Raw genomic sequence first — 22,012 nt, forward strand, 5'->3', positions numbered from 1 at the left:
TAGGGGAGGGGCCGGGCAGGAGCGGTTTCCTTGACGTGGACGGTCATTTCCGTAAAGAGACGATGGAGCAATAGCGGCGTGTCGAGTCCAAGCGATCCCCGCATTAACCTTAAATCGAGACGGGGATTTGGCCGTCAATCCCATTTGGGTTCACACGGGAGTCACACACAGACTGATCTCTTTTTGCTCCCGCCCCGCCCCACCGCCTGCTCCTCCCCCCCCCCCCCCCCCACCCCCCCAGCTCAGCTACAATCATGATAAAAGCCATTTTAATATTCAACAACCACGGCAAGCCGAGGCTGTCCAAATTCTACGAGCATTACGTGAGTAAGCTTTTGCATTTTATTTTTCTTTTTTTTTGTAGAATGAATTTACATCTTTTAAAACAATACTGTACTTGTCGATGGGATGCCTGGCGATTTGTATTTCTCCTCTTGGAAGCCGAGCCAGGCAAAAATAAGAGAGAGTTTATTGTCAACACCATTTTCATTTGTAGCACAGTTCGAAACGTGAATTATTTTAACGTGTGAACCGAGGGATGTGTGGGTTTGACTGTTTGTGTCACATGACCTGAATGACGCCCTTGTGAGGGACTCGTGCCTTCAGCATGCATGCGAACTTTTGCCCCCTTTATTTATTTATTTGTCCACGTGACATTGACGAGGCAGGAAAAGGACAGAGAACCTTGTCAATAAATTAACAATAGATATTTATTTTACACTCGAGTAGCGAGTTTTTTTTTCTCTTTTTTTCAAATTTATTAGTTACCGTGTAGGTACAATGTTTTCTCTTGTGTATGAAGCAAACTGCTCTATCTATCTATCTATCTATCTATCTATCTATCTATCTATCTATCTATCTATCTATCTATCTATCTAATCCGTATAGAGTGTCTCTGTCTGCAGCACCTGAGTATTCACTACAATATATATATATATATATATATATATATTTGCAGGTATATGCAGTATACATAGGTTGTATTTAACAATAATAATAATACTTAACTTTAGTTCCAACTTCATATCTATCTGTGGTTGAAGACGCCAAGTGTGGAGAGTCTCCGTTGCCGAATTGCACCAGGACAGACAATGAATGGTGCCAAAAGCCTCAGTGGCTTTTGCATGTGCTCCCCGTGCTTGCGTGGATTTTCAATGGGTTCTCTGGCTTCCTCCTATGTTCTGAAAAATTGCATGTTGGTTCATGTCCATAAGTATGAATGTGAATGGTTGTTTGTCAATATTGCGATTGCCTGACGACCAGTCCAGAGTGTACTCTCCCATAGTCGGCTGGGGTCCGCTCCAGCTCATCCACGACCTTTATGAGGACAAGCACTATAGAACAGGACTTGTTGGATAAATTCGGTTACTCAACTGCAGAGAGCATTGGGCATTTATTTGTAGTAAGGTGTGTATTCTCGATGAGACCTTTTATTTAGAGTAGGTGTAATAGTTACTTCTGTGTTCAAGTAGGAATGGAAAAATGAGCTCTTATTGTGTGTTCTTTTAGCTTTAGTTTCTATTAATAATGCAGTGGAATTGGAGGCTGAGCGTTGCTTAGAAACATCAAATATCCCGAATATAGAGACAAGCGCAAGTGCTCTGGATAAGTTACGTCTATTGAAGTTTGCACTCTCTGCGAACGGCAGGAACAAGGGTAAAGATTGTTTCTGACACCGAGGGACGTGGCCGAATGTGATCGAACTGGACAATTGCAAAAAAAAAACAACCAAAAAAACAAATACAGTCGGGGACTCACACGCGCACACCAGACAATTGGCCCTTGGAAGTCTCCCAACTCGCCCAACAGAAAACCTGAGACCCCTGATGTTCTTATCGAGAAACCACGCTTTGAGGCGCTACTGTTTTATTTTGTATTGAACTACTAACAACATGGCGTTTGTCAAGGAAGAAACAGATTGGGCACTCCGCTGTAGCTATATTATTATAATACAAAAAAAAAAAAGGAAACAGGCGAGAAATAAAAGGAGTGGATATTTGAGAAACTGTTGGCTACATTCATTGACGGAAGTCGTGCAATTCCGTGAAAGAGGCTCTCCACGCGTCGGTTTTTCATCCACAGATACATACACAAAAAAACCCAACAAACAAGAACAGTCCAGTTGCCAGTTGCAGATTATCGTGACACAATTTTTAGCCAGCACATTGGTATTTTATATTGATATTGTGACAGTAAGTAAAATATGACTTAGGCGAGCGATTATGCTTTTTAGGCTCACAATATACTAAATGTACTGTATTGGTAAGATTATGCGCCAGCTGGCTGGATGTCGATTCATACCCAGAAACAGTCATTTTTTGTTGTGACAGCTCTCATGTTTTTCACCAACAGAGACTCCCCACACTTCACTTTTTAGTTACAGGTGCATAATATGAAATTCTAAATATAGTTAAGTATTATTGTAAAACACAATAGGTTATACTGTATTGGTATGGCTTGGTGGTGGCCGGCTGGATCTCGCTTCACACCTGGAAATGTTTATTGTGTTAGGTCATGATATTTTTGATTGGCCGACTTTACATCGGCGATATTGTGACGCCGTTCACCAGCGATTAGAATTTGGAATCGCAGCAAAACTATAAGTCAATTCATGAAAACTAGTTGGCGAACCCTGCTCGACATTTCACTCAAGTTCAGTCGCTTCGCTCGGCATGCCTTCAAGTTTTATGATCCATTGGATGCCCTCTCATATTTAGACCTTTAGATTACTGTGAGCATGGCCTGAAACTCTCACTTCTATTCAGGATCCTCAAGTGACGATAACAGAGCTTTTATGTGTGGCGCAGCTCCAACAGCGAGCTGAAATCCTGGCCTGTGTAGCCCCGGGGGGGGGGGGGGGGGTGGTGGTGGTTGATTTAATATCAAAAGCAAACAGCGACGCCTTTGCCGCTCGGTTTGTTTTAAATGACATGACGAGGACAAATGAAATAATGGACTGGTAGTAATGACAAAGCACCTCCATGTGAGCAGACATGTAATGTGATATTCCGCTTTTCGTTTCCCCTTCGCTCATGCAGAGTGAAGACACGGAGCAGCAGATCATCAGGGAAACTTTCCATTTGGTGTCCAAAAGAGATGAGAATGTCTGCAATTTTCTAGAAGGAGGAATGTAAGTGCCATGCAGATCCCACAATGTTAATGATCTCAAAATTTGTTTTGTGTTAAATGATTGTCTCTCGCGCGTACCATGTGTCAGGTTGATCGGGGGATCCGACTACAAGTTGATCTACAGGCACTACGCCACGTTGTACTTTGTGTTCTGCGTGGATTCCTCAGAGAGTGAACTAGGAATTTTAGACTTAATACAGGTGAAAAAAAACAAACAGACTTGTTATCTTTGGTTCAGTTTCACTGTTTTTCTTGTCGCTATCAGTTTCATTTAATTTTCCCTTTTAGGTATTTGTGGAAACACTGGACAAATGCTTTGAGAATGTCTGCGAACTTGACCTCATTTTCCATGTAGACAAGGTAGGAAATGCCACATATTTGTTATGCAACACATCTTTTACACTTATTTACGACATGTAGGACCTGTCATGTTACTTCTGCTAGGCGTGGACATAATAATACAGTTCTTGATCTGAATTTGGAAGTGATGGATGAAAAGAATTATTAATACGTGATTGCAACCAGCAGAGGTGCTGCTGATTAAGTCTTCCGCAGCGCTGGCTATTGACTGAAGAAATACGGGAGTTTTCTTTTGTTTGAAAATGACTCATTTAGAAAATGCAGTAATTTCCAATTCCATTTGTGGGTGTTAACAGTACGGAAGGCATCTATTAGAGCTTAGCCCCCTATATGAGGAAACGCCTTAATCGACTGTTGCCCATTCAGGTTCACAACATTCTGGCGGAGATGGTGATGGGGGGGATGGTACTGGAGACCAACATGAATGAGATCATCACCCAGGTGGACGCCCAGAACAAGATGGAGAAGTCAGAGGTAAGTTGGCGCCCTCCCTCCCTCCCTCCCTCCCGTCCGTTCGTCTCACTCTTCGACAAGGGACGGACGGTACAGAGTATGCAGGCATGCGTGTATGCTGCACCCTGCATGCGACTCTCCAGTGACCTTGTGATGCTCCCGACACGATCCTGGGTGTTTGCGCTCATCTCGCTTACTTTTTTCTCGCTGCCACACAGCTTTGCACACAGATCAACACTTTGCCATTCATACGGACTTAAGTGTTCCATCTCTCCAGATGATCGTCCTTTTTAAAAAAAAAAAATACATTATTTTTTTTTTTTGAGGAGCACACAAATGAAATAGGGCGCTGAGGAAGAAGGTGTGTGGGATCTGTACCACACGAGCCCAGCTTCTTGCCAAATATCATCCCTGCGCAGGTGATATAGCAGAGGGATGAGTGCACATTGCAACGTGGCGTCCATGTTGCAGTTAATGCTTTAAAAAAAAAAAAAGGGTTTTGTAATAACTGTGAAAGGAAATAACTGCTGCTTCACTTTTCATGCATCTTCTACAAACGTCTACGAAGGAGTAATAGGGCCACGCTGAAAAAAAGTAGTACACAAAGAGCCATAATCAAGCAAGTTGTAATCTAACGAGAGTTTCATATTTTGGAGATTTTAGTCATACATATTCCATGTTTTATTTTCACTATTTTGAAAAATAAAGTTGTATAATTTCAAATAAAGGTTGTATTTTTTGTAGCTAAAAATGAATGTGTTCAACATTTTAGTGGTGATATGAGAATAAAGTTGTATATTTTCTTGAAGAAGAGTTTCTTTTTTAAGTTAAAATGTGTATTTGTTTTAGATTCAAGTTGTATATTTTGATTTTAAGTCGTAATAATAATACGAGAGTAAAGTTGTATAGTTTTGAGGGTAAAAAGATTTACGAGATAAGTCAGATATTATCAAAATTGAAGCTATATTTTCCAGATTTTAGTTGTGTATTTTAGAAATTTTCGTCGTAGTAGTATGAGAATAAAGTTGTAAATTTCCAAAACGTTTTTTTATTCTGAGGATAAAAAGTTGTATAATGTTTAGATTTTAGTTGAAATATTGCGAGAATAAAGTTTTCTTTGTGAAAAAGTATTTTTTTAGATAGATTTTTGTATATTTTTTTTGATTAAAGTCACCACAGTTTTGGGAAAACCCTGCTTAATGGCAAAAAAAAGAAAAGAAAAAGAAATTACATGGCAATTATAAGTGAGCGTCAATTATTCACAGATTTTCACTTTTTGGGGTCGGTCCACTGAAATACGAGAAATAAAATTTTCAAGCTAAAATTTCAGTTATTGTCAAGATTTGAGTCATCATAATATGCAAAAAAGTTGTATATTTGGAAGAATAAAGTGAGATATTTTTCAAAAACGTGTTTTCAAGGTTTAATTTGTAAAATTACATGAATAAAGTTGTATCTTGTCGAGAAACAAATCTTACATTTTTGAGGGGAAAAAAAACGTTTTGAGTTCATAAGTTTTACATTGTCGCAATTAATAATATAAGAGAATGAAGCGCTGTATTTTAAACAGTCAGATAACTATGAATGTTTTTTTTTTGAGCGAAAAAGTAAAGTTAAAGGTTTTTCCGAAAAACAGTCAAGAGAACGCAAGACTGTGTACATTAACTGTATCTTCGTAAGATTACGATTTTAATCTCATACTGTCATTTTTTTTTTTCTTTTCCATGTGACCCTAATACTCCTTTGTAAACATGAATTGAGAAGAAACATTACGGTCAGACTAACAGCCAGAGACAATTTCATGAACTCGTTTCCATTTTTCCTCTTGCTGCTGACGGCACATAATAACATAAAGTGATGCATTGCAGAGTAGCTTGCTTACCTAATTGGCTGACATCTGCTGTGTGCTCCAATTTACTAGCGATAATAGAATTGACATTCTTTTAACCTTAGCTGGAGTTTGTTTTTTAATCCGACAGGTTCTTTTTTTTTTTTTTTTTTTTTTTTTTCCCCCCCCCCTGTTCTATAAGCAGAGTCTCATCAGAGCTGCTCTCCTCTCTCCCCTCTGGGACCTACCCTAGACCACAGTGTCTCTCACTCATACACTAATTTAAAACGATACGGTCCGATTCCAGGCAACTAGCAGGAGAGTAAGGAATGAGCTATTTAATGAGTCTGACAAAGACTAATGGCTTCACATAAGTCCTCCATAAACTGGTATGTGTTAAGGCGGGACGTTTTGGATCAAACTCGGTGGTCTACGATAGGTCTTCTCCACTTTCCCCCCCCCCCCTATGGAGATAAACTGTAATTACTTTAACCTGCTTTAACATTCCTCATTCCTCTTTCCCCCCTGACCCTGTCTAGTTCTTTCCATTCTTCTCTCTCTTTACAGACGTTTATCTTTCAGTCTACCAGGCAGGACAGGTAGACGCAGGTACTGCTAAAATCTACAACCAAGTACTGTAACCTTAACTGAAATTTACTTCCCTTCCCCCCCCTCCTCCTCCTTCTCAAGTCTTTCCATATGGACCCACCCCATGAAAAAATAAGTCAAATAACTTCACTAACATGCACAAGTCATCTTTCATGACAGACCCAAAAATGTCTACGTCTTGGGCTGAAATGATTAATCGAATAACAGGAGTAATTCAATTACAAAAAGTGTGGAAGCAAAATCTCTGCCTCGAGGCCTCGCAGTCGTCACTTTTCACACAATGTTACTGCAGAAGAAGGAGGAAAGAGTGCGAAAAAGACAATGTCCAAAGTTTGGGATCATTTCACACTTAAAAAATAAGATCAAGTACGACGGTTCAACAGCACATCTACGATCGCCAACATAAGATCGGCGTTAGCATTTAACACGCACGCCAGCTAACAGCCAGCCGCTAACCTGAGCTCACAACAACCAACTCTACACTCTTAATTTCCTTAATTTTCTTCATTTCCACGTCACTCACCAGGCCAGGCCCCACCTTCTGAAGGCACGCACAAAGTCACAGATATTATAGTGTGGAACGTGAGGGTGATGACCCCAAGCGGACAAAATAATAGCTGCACATCACATGCACATTTTGTATTTTAATAATGGAAAATGAACTCTTATACAATTAATCGATAGGATAACCAATAGACTAATCGTTTCTAGAAATATTCGATTGCCGCAGCCCTAGTTTTAAGTAATGTTTTAACATTCCTACTGTCAGTGTTGGGAAGATTACTTTGGAAATGTAATTGTTTACAATTACAAGTTACCATGTTGAAAATGTAATAGTAGTGTAACTATTTCATTTATTTTCTCAAAGGAATGCAACTAATTACATTTGATTACATTTTGATTGCTTTTCTTCATTTTGAATGAATGCATCAACAGGACCCTTGGATGTCATCAAAAAAAGTGGATTAAAACCATAGGTCATTATTTTGGAATTAACCACATTTGTTCTTTACACAAATAATAAACTGATGAAATAACATGATGAAATGTAAGTACATAAATAAATAAAAAATTGTTTGTTACGTTATGTGTACAGCATGTGGAAAATGTGATACCATATTGACCTAATGACAAATGTGCACAATTTAGAAAATGTCGCTTCTTGTGACAACACAGATACTGTAAACTGAAACGGTTCAAAAGTCAATGTTCTTTTATGTGTTCAAAAGTACATCTGTGAGTCTAACTTTTTCAAAATTCCAGACAAACTAACAGATTGCACTACAAGGTGGTACTTCGAGGTCATATTTTGAGAAGTATGTCATGTGTTTGAGATTTCAGCAAAATGGCACATGACCAGAGCCAATCACATGTGTCTGCTTTAGGAGGAATTAATATGAAAAAAAAAATAATAATCTGAGTTTTTGCATCTGTTTTTCAAAAGTAACTAAAATTGTAATCTTGGAAATTTCCAAAAGCAACTGTAATTTAATTACACATTTCCCCCCTTAATGTATGTAATGATTACATTTACATAATTTTGTAATTAGTTACTCCCAAACACTGCTTATTGTCATGCAAGTTTAAAAAAAAAAGTTAACCACTGTTAAAACAGACATTACTCATTCTTCTTAAATCTCACTGATAGTGACATTAAAAAAATATTTTGTAGTGATGCTGTAGCGTAAGACATGAGATACTGTACATTATTGATATTCTGTCCCACCTCTACTTCAACTATCAATATAATAATATCAGAATTGTTTTTTTCCCCCCATCCATCTGTTTTGTATCACGTTTGTCTTCATTAAAGTCACGGTTGAGCTGGAGTCTATGCCAGCTGACTTTGAGCGAGAGGCGGCGTACACCTTGGTCTGGTCGCCGGCCAATCGCAGAGCACATATAGACGTACAACCATCCACAGTCACATTCACACCAATTGACACATTTCGAATCTTCTCCCTCTCTTTAGAATCCATTGCAGAATCTCAGTATCATTTTGCATTATTCTACAATTTCTTCTCCTCTTCTAAAGGATTTGCTCAATCGGTGCCACGACACCGAACATCACGGATTGAGCCTGTGTGCCGAACGCACGTTATGACCAGCGATCCATTGGGAAAGTCAGATCCAATGCAATGAATGTTCATCTTTGTTCACCAGTGAGCGGTCACTTTTGGGTCTGTCGTGCGTAAAAGATTCACACAGAAGGGTTGGGGGATCTCCAACCACAGTGATTCTCAAATGTGGATGATGATTAATTTATTGTTCCATAAACTGCAGAGGTGCATTTAAATCAGTGATTCCCAACCTCTATGGCGCAGCACATTAGTGTGTCGCGAGAGATCGTCAGGTCAGCTGTGGAAAAATGATCCAAGTTCACTTAATTGGTCGAAAATTATTTGGTACAAATAATTTATCTTTCTTCATCTATCTATGCTAGCCACTAGATCAGTGATTTTAACTGTGGTATGGTACGCGGGCGGGCTCTCTCGGATGGTACACGACAGAATCACTGCCCAAATTCAGTTGTATTTAACTTTAAGTTCAGTACATTTACATTTAATCTTGAACTGTTAGAGTTTAAATATTTATTTGGGTACATCTTTTTATCTAACTTTTATTTGCAATAGATTACAATTGAATCATTATTTAAGTACAGTTTTATTTTCCTCTCTTTTAAGCTTAGTGTTAATATTCAAACTTTGTCACGTTACAGCGGCTTACAATAATATTAAATATAATTTTTAGGAGTAAAATCTCTAATTTCAAGGTTTCAGTTATCACGATTTAATGCTGTAATTCAATTAATTGTGCTGCATTTCTGGTGTGCCCGCCTTGACCACCAGGGGGCAGTATGATACAGTCATGCAGACAAAAAGAACAATAGTACTTCTACTACTACTGTAAGTGACTCAGTAAGTTGCTGTAATATTAGCCTTTTTTGTAGCGGATAAAGAATATATGCCTAAAAGTATTGTTCTATTAGCTGTCTGCATGTGTTGCTCCACTGTTTGTGCTCAAATTGTGTCGCTTAAAGAGTTCTAAGACTGCAACTATCAATGCTAAACATTAGCATTTCAATGGCATTTCCCATTATATGTTAGCATTAAGCTAGGAAGCCATTCTTAAGGCAACATTGTTTGGTCATGTTAAATACAGTGTGTAATTATCCTTGTTTCATGTTTAGTTTGACAGTACACTTCAACTGGGGGTGGAAATAGACAGCTTGAAGCCTCATTTTTGATGAATTGTTCACATTCATTATTTGTCTCACTGCTGCTAATTGTGAAGTGAGCTGAAATGAGTTCACTGGCACCAGGTGCCGCTCGTATCTCAAGTTTGCGCTCACAAGTCAAAGCAAAACAAATCGGTCGAATGATGGTTTGTATCGAGAAAAACTTGGAAATCGGGTCGCGTATCTCAAGGCACCACTGTACAGTACTTTTTTTGGTGACATTTTTGTTGGGTGGTGGTCTGTGTGATTTTTTTTTTCCTCATGTAAAATATGTGGCATGGCGCAATGGTTGGGAAACACTGCTCTAAATTGTTCCAGTTGAGATTCATTGTGTTAGAGTGACTTACCTCCTCTGTCCACACATCAGATTTTCCAGTTTAGTTGAGTGCCAGCTTTACAACTTCCCCCACATGTCATCAGTAGCTACCGGTTAATACGGGTCTTTTTGTTCCTGCATCCCCCAAAAAACGCAGTTAGAAAACAAATAAGACTACCTCTTGGGTTTAGCTCTAACAAGATGTGCTAACCTTCAATGTAGTATTGTATTAAGCCCTCCCCCCACTCCTTTTCATTCAAAACATACTGTACCTTTCCAGTCTTCATTTTGCAAAACCATACTCCAACAATTCTCTCCTTGCATTTTTTTAAAACACAAATGGGCCCCTACAGTCCGGTGGGTTCACTCTGAATAATGCTTGACGAACGCCCCATTACAGTCCATCCAACGTAGTGAATGACCTCGCAGTGGATTCAGAATTGGCTCTGGTTGTGATGTACCAATGTAGCACCGCATTCTGCATGTGCATCTGACGCTATGACGGCATCTGAATGTACATAACGCACATGTGTGTCATGGTAGCCATTTGGTGCTTTGGCATCATGTCTCGTCGATTACCGTGTAGTGGTTATGTTTGTCCCCCGTGTCCACCGTTGAATGTGACTGTTTAATGAAGCGCTATATAATCTTAATATTGTTTGTGTATGTGTGTTTGTGCGTGCAGGCTGGTATTGCAGGAGCGCCGGCTCGTGCCGTATCAGCGGTAAAAAACATGAACCTCCCGGAAATGCCCAGAAACATCAACATCGGTGACATCAGCATCAAAGTGCCAAATTTGCCGTCCTTCAAATAGCGGCACGCAGACGACCCGCCGCCTGGAGATGTCAGCCAATGTTTAAACACGATGCAATCTCTTTACCAAAACCTCTTACTAACTCTAGTTTGATCAAATAATGGAAGTACTGCGTGATTTAGAGAAAACAAATCTTGGTTTAAAAAAGTTTTATGCATTTTGTGTTCTGTTTTTTTTCTGTTGCAAAATCAAAATAAAGTATTTATTTCTCCACGGTACATTACTAACATTACTAACCAAACAGCCCCCCCCCCCCCCCCCCCCCCCCCCCCCCCCCCCCCCCCCCCCCGGGATGTTTAGCTGCTACTGTTCACATCCATCTCAGTCCAACTTAAGTTATTTCACCAACTTGAGTGTTTACTTAATTTGAAATGAAGATTGATTGAAGTATGTTGAAAGTAGTTCATTCCAGACAAATATAATTGACGGGACCAGTCGGGATCAATACAGTATTGGAAAAGTTATACTCTGTGGTGTGTGTGAAACCAAATAAAATGTGGAAGAATATTGTGACATTGCTGATATGCTGTCTGAGAGAATTATGATCATATATTCTGAATCTATATTTTCTATCTGTTCAAATAATTAGCTTTCTGTGCATGAATATTTTTCCTGCCTTTTCCTTTTACTACATAATAAACCGTTGAAACTCAGTCTTTTTTTTTTTTTTTTTTTTTTTTACTGTTATGCTTAATGCACTACACAGTTTTAAGCAGTAAATGTATGATGCTTATGACGAACATGCTAAACGATTTAATTAGATGTTAATAGACAAAAGGACCAGCCCATGCCTTCGTGGGGCCCTAAGTAAAATTTGTGTCTTTGCCAATAATGCTTATTGATCGTTCTTTCAAACACCTACACTTCACAATCGGCTGCGAACTGCTCCAGTGAGAGTTGGAGGTCACGGCTTGATGAAGCCAACAGAACCACATCATCTGCAAAAAGCAGAGATGCAATACTGAGGCCACCAAACCGGACCCCCTCTACGCCTCGGCTGCGCCTAGACATTCTGTCCATAAAAGTTATGAACAGAATCTGTGACAAAGGGCAGCCTTGGCGGAGTCCAACCCTCACCGAAAACGAGTCTGCCACGACAGGCACCGACCACCTTACGGCCACAGCTCTGGTCGGCCGCCTCAGCAATGGAGGCGCAGAACATGGTCCACTCGGACTCGATGTCCCCCACCTCCACCGAAACATGAGCAAAGTTCTGTCGGAGGTGGGAGTTGAAAGTCGTTCTGACAGGGGATTCTGCCAGACGTTCCCAGCAGACCCTCACAATACATTTGGGCCTGCCACGTCGGACCCGCATCTTCCCCCACCATTGGAGCCAACTCACCACCAGGCGGTGATCAGTTGACAGCTCCGCCCCTCTCTTCACCCGAGTGTCCAAGACATGCGGCCGCAAATCCGATGAAACGACCACAAAGTCGATCATCGAACTGCGCCCTAGGGAGTCCTGGTGCCAAGTGCACGTGTGGACACCCTTATGCTTGAACATGGTGTTCGTTATGGACAATCTGTGATGAGCACAGAAGTCCAATAACAGAACAACGCTCGGGTTCTGATCGGGGGGGGGGCGTTCCTCCCAATCACGCCCTTCCAGGTCTCACTGTCATTGCCCACGTGAGCATTGAAGTCCCCCAGCAGAATGATGGAGTCCCCAGTGGGAGTGCTCTTCAGCACCCCCTCCAAAGACTCCAAAAAGGGTGGGTACTCTCTGTTTGGTGCATAAGCACAAACAACAGTCAGGACCCATCCTCCCCACACAAAGGCGGAGGGAGGCTACCCTCTCGTCCACTGGGGTGAACCCCAACGTACAACCGCCGAGCCGGGGGGCAATAAGTATACCCACACCTGCTCGGTGCCTCTCACCGTGGGCAACTCAAGAGTGGAAGAGAGTCCAACCCCTCTCGAGAGGACTGGAATTAGAGCCCAAGCTGTGTGTGGAGGCGAGTCCGACTATATCTAGTTGGAACTTCTCGACCTCACACACTAGCTTGGGCTCATTCCCTGCCAGAGAGGTGACATTCCACGTCCCTAGAGCCAGCTTCTGTAGCCTTCGGCCACCGCCCAGCTTGCACTGCACCCGACCCCTATGGCCAGTTCATAGGGGTCGGGGTTAGGGTTAGGGTTAGCCCTAACCCTAACCCCAGTTCAGGGTGTACACCGCCTCTCCTGCCCGATGACAGCTGGGATAGGCTCCAGAACGCCTGCGACCATAGTGAGGAGAAGCGGCTCAGAAAATGGATGGATGTATGGATGGGTTCAGGGGCCTATTTTGCTTTAAATATTTTAAGCTTTTTCGCTCGGTTTGTCCATTCTCCCTTTCCGTAATTACAGTGACTCTTCTTTTAAAGTGTTACCTTGCGCAATGCGCATATTTACGCAAGATACGCTTTTAGAGAAATTTAAAACTTAATTTACGAATTTTTTTCAGTATTATTATTTACTCTGCAAAATTATTTTAAAACATTCCTTCGTAGCAAAAATTTTGCGTTTGTCGTACTTATTCATCCTACTGGACTTACGGGTCCGGCCGGAATCCTCGCGCAACTTCGACGGTCGCGCGTGGCGTCATGTGACACCAGGAAGTGAGACGTGTCAACAAAGTGAGGATGCTGTTACGGCTTTGACGCCTCATGTTTCATTATTCCTTACATTTGCTGCAAATACAATGGCTTCAGTTATTAAAGAAACGCAGAGGTTTGTTATTTTTTTATTTTTTTTACTTTGTACTCTGAGACGTTAGTCAACGACAGCCTGGCTAGCCTCGAACTGTAGCCCAACGCTGTCACAAAATGAGTTTATCATTAGATAACTTGACATTACGTATTTATTGTTATTCATCTTTTTGGTTATTACAAATGACAAAAAAACAAGTTTTAAACGTTCTGCAGAGCAACCAAATGTAGTGTTCTGCTATTGTTCAGCTTGGTAATTATGGTTAGTCTACTATTAGAGCATGATATGTCCGTTTAAAATGTGACATTTTTGTTTACGTTTGTCATGTATCAATGATAACAAAAGCAATTTCACACCGAAATGAATGCATGCATACATACCAATGCTCTGATAATTATATTCTAGCTGTAACATTTGGGACACCTGCACAAACAATGAGATGCAATGCAAACGCTGTTCGACAAATTCTACATTGTAAAATATCCCACAAATTCCCCCCCACATGCCTTTGGGAGATTTCCAGTGTGTTTAAATTTTTATTTATTTATTTATTTATTTTTTTCCCCCCCCTTCAAAATGTTTAAACTAAGGTTGAACATTCGGCCATAATCCCTATAGGTATGTTTGGTGCAAACAACACTGCTCATCACGAAAAAAAACAAAAACATAATGTCACAGTGAAGTATTGTGGTGTCAGCATCTTGCTTTGGGGTTGTTTTTTATTCAACTGTAACCGTTCCAAATACCAGTCAGTGTTAGCACAAAACCTTCAGGCCTTTGCTAGAAATAAATTAAAAAAAAAGTCAGGAAAAGCCTGCTAGAACAACTGAAATTTATTTGAGGTAAATCAAAGGCACTTTAAAATGGTGGCAGGTGTGGGCTGACTCCCATTTAACATGAGTTTGAATGTGATTGGTTAATTGTGAACAAGGTGACATCCCCAGTTATAAGAGACTGTGCACACTTGTGCAACCACACTAGCTCAGGTCAAATTAAGGGTTGCATAAGTTTTATCTTGGCCTCTTTTTTTAATATCACAAAAACCTAGCATTTGAACAGGGGTGTGTAGACTTCTTATACCCACTGTACGATTGACAGCTCTGATCGTTTTCTGGGCTGATTGGGGAGGAATAATCACTCATAACACACCCCACACCATCACCGGGTAATTGCTCAGGATAGTCATGTACATTAGAAGCATCCAATAATTAGACCTTTGCCGATTTTGATCGGAAGAGAGGAAAATGCTTACGTTTTTGGTGTATACTTCGCTTACTTTGGCATTCTTCGACTAGATACACAAAGGATTTTTAAAATCTTAAAATATATATTTTTTAATTTGTGACACCCCCCCTTATAAAGATACAAAATCAGGCATTTAACAGTTTTGATCATATTGTATGTGTGGTGCGCTCTGATGATTTCAGCACCGAGCACCACATATATAAATCTGGGGGAGAAATCTCGCTTGATCACACGTAATGGAACAAAAATGAAGATGAGTTTGAAATCCTTGGGCGGGAAGGGGCAAAATCGGGACAAAAACAGCCCGGTTGTCTTTATGTGTGTAGCGGGCCTTAGAGCGACAAAAGATCGCTTGTTTCATCCTTTCTTAACAGCATCAAGGAAGCGGTGACTCTCATCAATTCCATAGATGTGAACAAGTTCTCCAGATTGATCTCCCGCATCATCCAAAAGCTTCATCTGAAGGTATGGTCACCTCATCGTGTGATTCATGTCCAAAGACAGAAGGCTTTTGACTGCAGGACCACTGTAGATGTGGTCAAACCCACTCGCATGCATTTATTCATTGACCTTTTGGTGTACTATACAGTACATTCATCAGTATTTTGGCTTTTCTTTGCAGGGAGAACGGACATTCAGCGAAGAGGAGGAGCAAAAACTTCAGATGGCTTTTTCGCTGGATAAACAGGCTCTCGACTTAATCCTGGAAACATCCGCTTTCATTCTTGAGCAGGTGAGGGCCCGTCATGTGACATCTGTTTCACTGCATTAGTGATCATAGCGTGACACTAATACTTTTGAAGGTTCTTGTATCAGAATATTGTACTCATAACTCATGACCTTTAAGGATAAACGCAACATAGCTCTTTTCCCTTGTAATAATGTGAAAAATATTGAATGTGTGTTTGAATTTAGTTAATAGTATTTTGTAATTGATGGCTTCTTCCCTTATTCCAAAAACATGCATGTTAGGTTCATTGAAGACTTTAAATTGTGTGTGAATGTCCGTGTGAATTCTTGTTATGATTGTGTATAAGTGAACGGTCAGCCATATTCATATTTTATCAAGATCAGTCACCGACAAAAGTTCAAGTACTAACAAATGATTAGGCAGCAAATGTAATGTTCGCATCCCTCCAGCTGGGTTCACTGTTGCGCTGTCTGTGTAACTTAAGCCATTCTCCCCGATCTTTGCCTCCCATTTTAGGCGGTGTACCATAATGTGAAGCCATCCTCTCTGCAGCAGCAGCTTCAGGGGATCAACATGAACCCCGACAAGGCTGAAGTGTTCTCTCAAACGTGGTCCACTTCTGGCCCCCAGCTGGTGGACCGACTAAAGCACAATATTTTTGCCCCTAAGAAGGTAAGATCCATAACAACTTCAGTTTTTGACCTCGGAAAAGTATTTGGAACAACTGTGTTAGTAAATGTACCGCACATTTTAGACACATTTTTCAGTAAACCAAAGGAAATTTAAATAGAAGTATTTACTGACTCTACTGCAGAAAGTAGCAGAATGTTATTCTTTAAGTGGAGGCTTTTCTTTGTACTAAGGCATTTCTTCCTAAAATATTTTTTACTAGAATTCCTCCCTATAAATAAATAACGGTACTTCATTAAAAATAATGAGGTTCATATTTAGTTCACTCGAAAGATTGTTTTGCAGCAAGACATGACATTTATTTGTCCAATCAGATCATCAGCATATTTATTGGAATATAATATGTCTTAACACATTCACTGCCATTGACGGCTTTAGAAGTCAAATATCCATGTTAACTGGGAAGGCTGGCAGTGAATGTGTTAATAAACATTAAATGGGGCATGGCATCTTTTAGAGCAGAGCCCACTATTTGAGGATATATACTTTTTTATACACTAACTTAATATCGAGTTCTATTAAAACGTTGTCACTCTGATTGTCCCGTCTTCATTCATATTAATGTTACACAACATTAATTCTCCTTCCAATTAATAGTCAATTTCTTTCTTGCCGTTCTTTAATTTATTTTTAAAATACTGATTTTTGTAAAATGGGGAAAATTCCCTCAAGGGACAGTACAAAACCAGGCGTGGCAACATAGGACCCCCTCCATTCTTTAATCTGGCCCATTGACATAATCAAGATTCCAGTAATATTTTTAACAATAATTTAGCCATTTTTTTGCCTAAATTTGGTTAAATAAAATGTATTTATTCATTCAATAAATTAAAATTACATTGTAAATAAAAATATTGGTAAAATAAAGAATTTTTCATTTAATTTATTATAATTACAAAATGAAACAAAATGAGTTTAAAAAAATCTAATTAGTTTCATATCTTTCATATGCATTTTAACTTTTAACTTTTTTTTCCCCGTTTTAAAAATCAAGTGTGGCCCTTGAGTACAAAAGTTTGCCCACCCTTGGTATGAACATTTTTGTGGCCTTCTCCACAAATTTGTTTTAAATTATGATGATGATTTACAATAGTAGTAAGGCATCAAGTATACCTGAAATAGTTGAAGTAGTTAGTGCTCCACTGACAGTGTAGTGGTTCACTCGCCTGACTTGACCTCAGACAACATGGTTCAATTCCCACAGACTCTGTGTGAATGTTTGTCTATATGTTCCCTGTGATTGACTGGCGACCATTTTAGGGTGTAGTTTGCCTGGGATAGGATCCAGCTCACCCTCCACCCTGATGAGGAGAAGCACTATAGAAATGGATGGATGGATAATGCTGATGTACAAAATCCATCCTTACACTTCATCCATTTTCATGTATTCTGTTCGTCCACATTATACTTAGCCCATTTCCCATCAGGGTGCCCTCATTAAAACCATGCTGTTTTATAATAACAGCAATTATTCTCAGCATGTGAATGTTGTCACATAGTTTTTTTTGTGTTTTTATTATTTTTTTTCAAGCCACTCCTGTGCTACCCTGACTTCAAACGGCGCCACCGAGTCGAGATCTAAGTGGAAACAGAGACAGCGTGTCGGCATCAGTCACGCCGGAGTTGTTGTCATTTAGATATCTCACCTGCTTGTGCTTCCACATGTCATCTTCTCCATCCCTACTGGATTTGATTGATTTTGAATGTGCCCGTATGCGTTAAATTAGCCCGTGGTGGCTTTATTTTACAATTAGAAATTCATTTGCAGTTTGGATGCGGAGGGGTGATCAGCTACTATTCTGGAGGGAGTCTCAGAGTTTTCATAAGTCTCAAATGTCACCACAAAAAGTCGCTGGATTTATTGGTAGTCGTTTTTTCGTGAGGAGCCACTTGCTCTTTCACATCTTAGCTCCGCCCCCGGTCGTCACTTATGAGTGAAACGAAGCAAAAATTGCAGCTACGGGCCTTGGGCTAAATGGTGGCAGCGAACTCAACTCACTTCACAACAAGCAGCAGTTCAGCAGATAGTGAACAATTATTCAAAAATTGCCAATTGCGTGCTTTAAGCTGTTTATTGCCACCCCAAGTGTTATTTAAAACAACCGCATAACTTTGCCTTATAGTAACGTCTGCTAGCTTAATGCTAACACAATACAAAATGCCATAGATGGGCTAACAAAACTAGTATTGATCTTGCAGTAGTTATAACTCTTTAGGCAATGGCTATTTGAACACAAACAGTGCAGCAACACGTAGACTGACAATAACGTGATACTCACAGGCATATATTCTTTATCCTCTGCAAAAAAGGACCCATATGACTGCAACTTACTGAGTCAGTTCTGAAACTCTTCTTCGTGTATGTCTAAATGTCTCTATTCCCTGCCCATTGGCGGCCAAGTCTCACATACACCAGTAGGAGCACTCTTGGGCTTAAATTGACTAATGGCATTTCTATTAATTTCAATAGGAAATGATGATTTGTGATTTGTTATGAGCATGGTCATGGAATAAATTAAATTCCTAAATCAAGGCACCAATGTACCTAATAATAAATACATACACAATTAATATACCCCTTCAACTACGGTACAATTTATTGTCAACTTTGTGCAAGGCAGGAAAAAAGGAGAGCCCATTAAATTTGAATGAATAATTATAAATACTGTATAATTAATTCGAAAAGTAATCAACCCCTGTTACTAATATTCCCTGTGATTAGGATTATGCACTTACCAGCCCCTTCATTAGGTTCACTTGCCTCATATAGCTGAACATAATAACCAACGTATTAGCATTAGCTCTCAGTGTGCCGTGCAGTTGTAAAACCACTGCAAACTAAAACAACATTCATAAACCTCTACCAATATTTTTAATAAATTCGTCGGTGACAGTTATTAATTCTAAAATGCAGAATTTTCCCTACCGGTACAGCTGTTGTATTGGTTAGATGATGCAGAAGTACCTAATGTTGCGGTTTGTTAAAAAGCACAAGCTGACATGTACAAATATATTACTATGCTTTCCATGAAAATGCCTTTCTTATGTTTATTTATGACCCACCGCATTATAATTCAATTCAATTAATTACATTCATTTTGAAATCGATTTATGGATCTATATGCAGCATGTCGGCACTGAAAGTAATAAAAGTTAGCATGTCGTGGAGTTAAGATGATCACTCACGCTAATGCGGATCTTGTTCCCGGCATGAATAATGTGCCAACTGCAGCTTTTTCCCACCTCGCATCCGGTCCTGTGATGCCACACAAGCATCCACAACCAATAAGTCACACACAGTTTATCATGAGGACCTCTAGCCGCATCATAAACTGCTTAACTGCGGCACCAGTCCCGTGAATCTATCACGGCGCTGCATAAGGACTGAGGCGGAGAGGGAGATTGGGAACATTAAGTTTTAGCCAACAATCTGGCCTTCTTTTTTTCACCTATAAGGAAGTGCTCTGTTGTTTTTGTGTTTCCAGCTGGATTTTGTCAGCTGGCAGTTGAACCTGCAGATGGCCCAGTCCAGCCAGGCCAGACTCAAGTCCCCCAATGCTGTGCTCCAACTGGGCCTCCACAATGAAGACTCTCAGGTGGGAAAGCACACAAAGTACAACACAGTTAGACTACATCATCCATCACTTTCCATTATCCCTCTGCTTTTCCGATCTGCCCCTTTTACTTAAGTAATAGATGTTAATCCCACCGGTGTTTGTTTTGACCCAGAGGTAGATAGACCTCTGGTTCCAGAGTAAGTGTGTGTGTAAAGTTCAGAGGTCGGGGAGCTTGTTATCTGAAACCTCAATGGTCTCACGGGTCAAATAGTAGTGAAATAGATGCACCTTTTTAAGACGTTAATGTGTTTTATTCTGTCTGTTGTCTGTAATTCCAAATGTGGTACTGCACAGTATATTCGTACAGCTATATTGTTTTTTAAATAGACAATTAGACTTCAATCCAATTTCAAACTAGTCGTCAATGGACCGATCATGCATGTTTTTGGAACGTGGGAGAAAAAATAACCCACCAAGCACAGGGATAACATGTCATTTCAACACTAGAAGGCTCAAGCTAAGATTCAAACCCTTAACCTCAGAATTGTGAGGCAAACAAGCTCATCACTAGTTCACCGTGCTGCTCAGTTTGGCAGATAGTGAACAATTACAAAAAAAGAGGCTTCAAAGCTGTTTAATGCCACTCTCAGTTGGAGTTTGCTCTCATACTAAACATATTACAAAAAGTATTTCGTTGTGTATTTAAAACAACCACAAAACATTTCCTTCTGCTAGGTTAATACTAGCACACAATGCAAAACGCCATAGACGGACAGATATTTCAACACAAATGGTGCATCAAAACTTGTAGACAGACAATAGAACAATACTCACAGGCATATTTTCTTTATCCTCTGTGAAAAACAGCTATCGCCACAGTTTACCGAGTCACTAACACTAGTTGTGAAAGTCTTCTTTTTTTTGTATTTATTACTATATTATACTGCCCCCGGTGGCCAAGTCACACACACCAGGAGTTTCAGTTAATTAGTCATGATGCACAAAATGTTAAATTCTTAGCACTCAATTTAATTATGTTATTACTATATGTTGTATGAAGTAAATTTTATAGTGTTATTTTTCTCATTTAAAAAACATTACGAAAATGTTTTTTTTTGGGGGGGGGGGGGGGGGTGGCTGGAATGGATTAATGGCATTTCCATTCATTTCAATGGGGAAATATTATTTGAGATGTGAATGTTCTGAGTTACAAGCATGGTCACGGAATGAATTAAACTCGTAATATCAAGTCAACACTGCATTTAAACCCCCACCCCCACATTGAATAACGATCCAGTCACGGTGACTACATTCTACACAATGCCACCAATATGCTATAATAATGTATATTATTCGACAATGTATTACGACTTCCTTGGTGATTAAAATGCTTCCTATAAGTTTCATTTTGTCTTGGTTTAATTAGTAGTGGTAAATAGCAATCATGAATTCAGACTTTTTACATTTTACATAATTCATCATAATTGTTTTTAATCACAGATTTTTTTTTAAATCAGTCCCTTTAGGCATTTAGTGGCCTTTTCTCTGAAGCAATTTAGTGGACTATCTTGTTTCAGCTGACTAGTCAAGTGTTCTTTCCTCCCTTATCTTCCCATCGAGAATGCATGCACAGATTAACCATGGAATTAAGTGGGGTATCTTCAAGTACGGGCATATAGGCGCATGGTACGGGAAAAGAAAATATAGGCTTTTCAGTGTCTTTGTGTATGCGACTGAAGCAGGATTTTACATTTAGTAAGCCTCCTTTTTTGCAGTGTTTACTTGAGACTAGTAAAGGAGGCATTAATTTATTTAAATCCACTTACACAACTCTTGTGGGAGGAGATTGCTGGGGGCTCAAAAAACTGCTCGTTTAAACTGAAGAGAGCTCAACAAAAAGGGAAAAAAAAAACACACAGGGAAGATCTCACTTCTGCAGAGGGCGCTGTTGTCTCACAGTTGGTAAAGAATGCTGGACCAAGAACTATTACATTAATACCTGTTTTAAAGTCTTTCTTGAGGAGCCATTAAAAAAAATCTATGTTTTGTGCAGTATACACTAATTGAGCATTCTGCCATCTGCAATGAAGTGAAAACAACAAAGCAAGAGGAAGTGGATATAAAATAGTACTTTAATAGGAGGTTTACCCCCTGGCAGAGTTCGGAGAACACGGAGGAACGACGCGGGGAAGACAAATAGGACAAGAGGGAGTAAAATAATGTCGGCCTGTGTGGTATTGATTGTTCGGTGCGGAGAAAGTTTGGAGGCTCTGCCATCTGACCAGTCTCTTGCTTCATTAGCACGCTCCCTGAGGAGGCGGAGTAAGGAGAACAAATGCCAGGTGCTTTACTTCTCCTTCACCAAACTGTACGAGACATCCAGTCCAGATGCAG

The 22,012-nt window shown here is 39.9% G+C and overlaps 2 protein-coding genes across 3 annotated transcripts in view; both read left to right on the forward strand.

Annotated features, from left to right (window-relative positions):
- Positions 1 to 11,400, forward strand: ap3s1 (adaptor related protein complex 3 subunit sigma 1). Of its 2 annotated transcripts, XM_061767676.1 has the most exons (7): positions 1 to 323; positions 3,039 to 3,130; positions 3,218 to 3,329; positions 3,418 to 3,489; positions 3,856 to 3,963; positions 6,338 to 6,379; positions 10,619 to 10,754. In XM_061767676.1, the coding sequence occupies exons 1-6, from the start codon at positions 255 to 257 to the stop codon at positions 6,371 to 6,373; spliced, it is 489 nt and encodes a 162-aa protein (XP_061623660.1). In that variant the 5' UTR covers positions 1 to 254; the 3' UTR covers positions 6,374 to 6,379; positions 10,619 to 10,754. The 2 variants fall into 2 exon arrangements, with proteins under 2 accessions (XP_061623660.1, XP_061623659.1); XM_061767675.1 differs by lacking the exon at positions 6,338 to 6,379 and having other exon boundaries at positions 9 to 323; positions 10,619 to 11,400.
- Positions 11,401 to 13,288: 1,888 nt separating this feature from the next.
- commd10 (COMM domain containing 10) overlaps positions 13,289 to 22,012 on the forward strand; it is a 49,092-nt gene continuing 40,368 nt past the window's right edge. Inside the window, exons 1-5 of the mRNA XM_061767677.1 lie at positions 13,289 to 13,456; positions 15,055 to 15,145; positions 15,303 to 15,413; positions 15,888 to 16,043; positions 19,547 to 19,657. Coding sequence (XP_061623661.1) covers positions 13,428 to 13,456; positions 15,055 to 15,145; positions 15,303 to 15,413; positions 15,888 to 16,043; positions 19,547 to 19,657 — 498 coding nt within the window. The 5' untranslated portion in view covers positions 13,289 to 13,427. The remainder of the gene's footprint in view (positions 13,457 to 15,054; positions 15,146 to 15,302; positions 15,414 to 15,887; positions 16,044 to 19,546; positions 19,658 to 22,012) is intronic.

Source organism: Phyllopteryx taeniolatus, chromosome 3 (assembly GCF_024500385.1).
Source record: "Phyllopteryx taeniolatus isolate TA_2022b chromosome 3, UOR_Ptae_1.2, whole genome shotgun sequence".
In the NCBI taxonomy this organism is placed as follows: Eukaryota; Metazoa; Chordata; class Actinopteri; order Syngnathiformes; family Syngnathidae; genus Phyllopteryx; species Phyllopteryx taeniolatus.

Bases quoted from the DNA above. Each gene is read 5' to 3' on its own strand.
- ap3s1 (XM_061767675.1), top strand. From the start codon at position 255: ATGATAAAAGCCATTTTAATATTCAACAACCACGGCAAGCCGAGGCTG. The intron at 324-3,038 runs GTGAGTAAGCTT...TCGCTCATGCAG, and splicing joins CCAAATTCTACGAGCATTAC to AGTGAAGACACGGAGCAGCA. The intron at 3,964-10,618 runs GTAAGTTGGCGC...TTGTGCGTGCAG, and splicing joins ACAAGATGGAGAAGTCAGAG to GCTGGTATTGCAGGAGCGCC.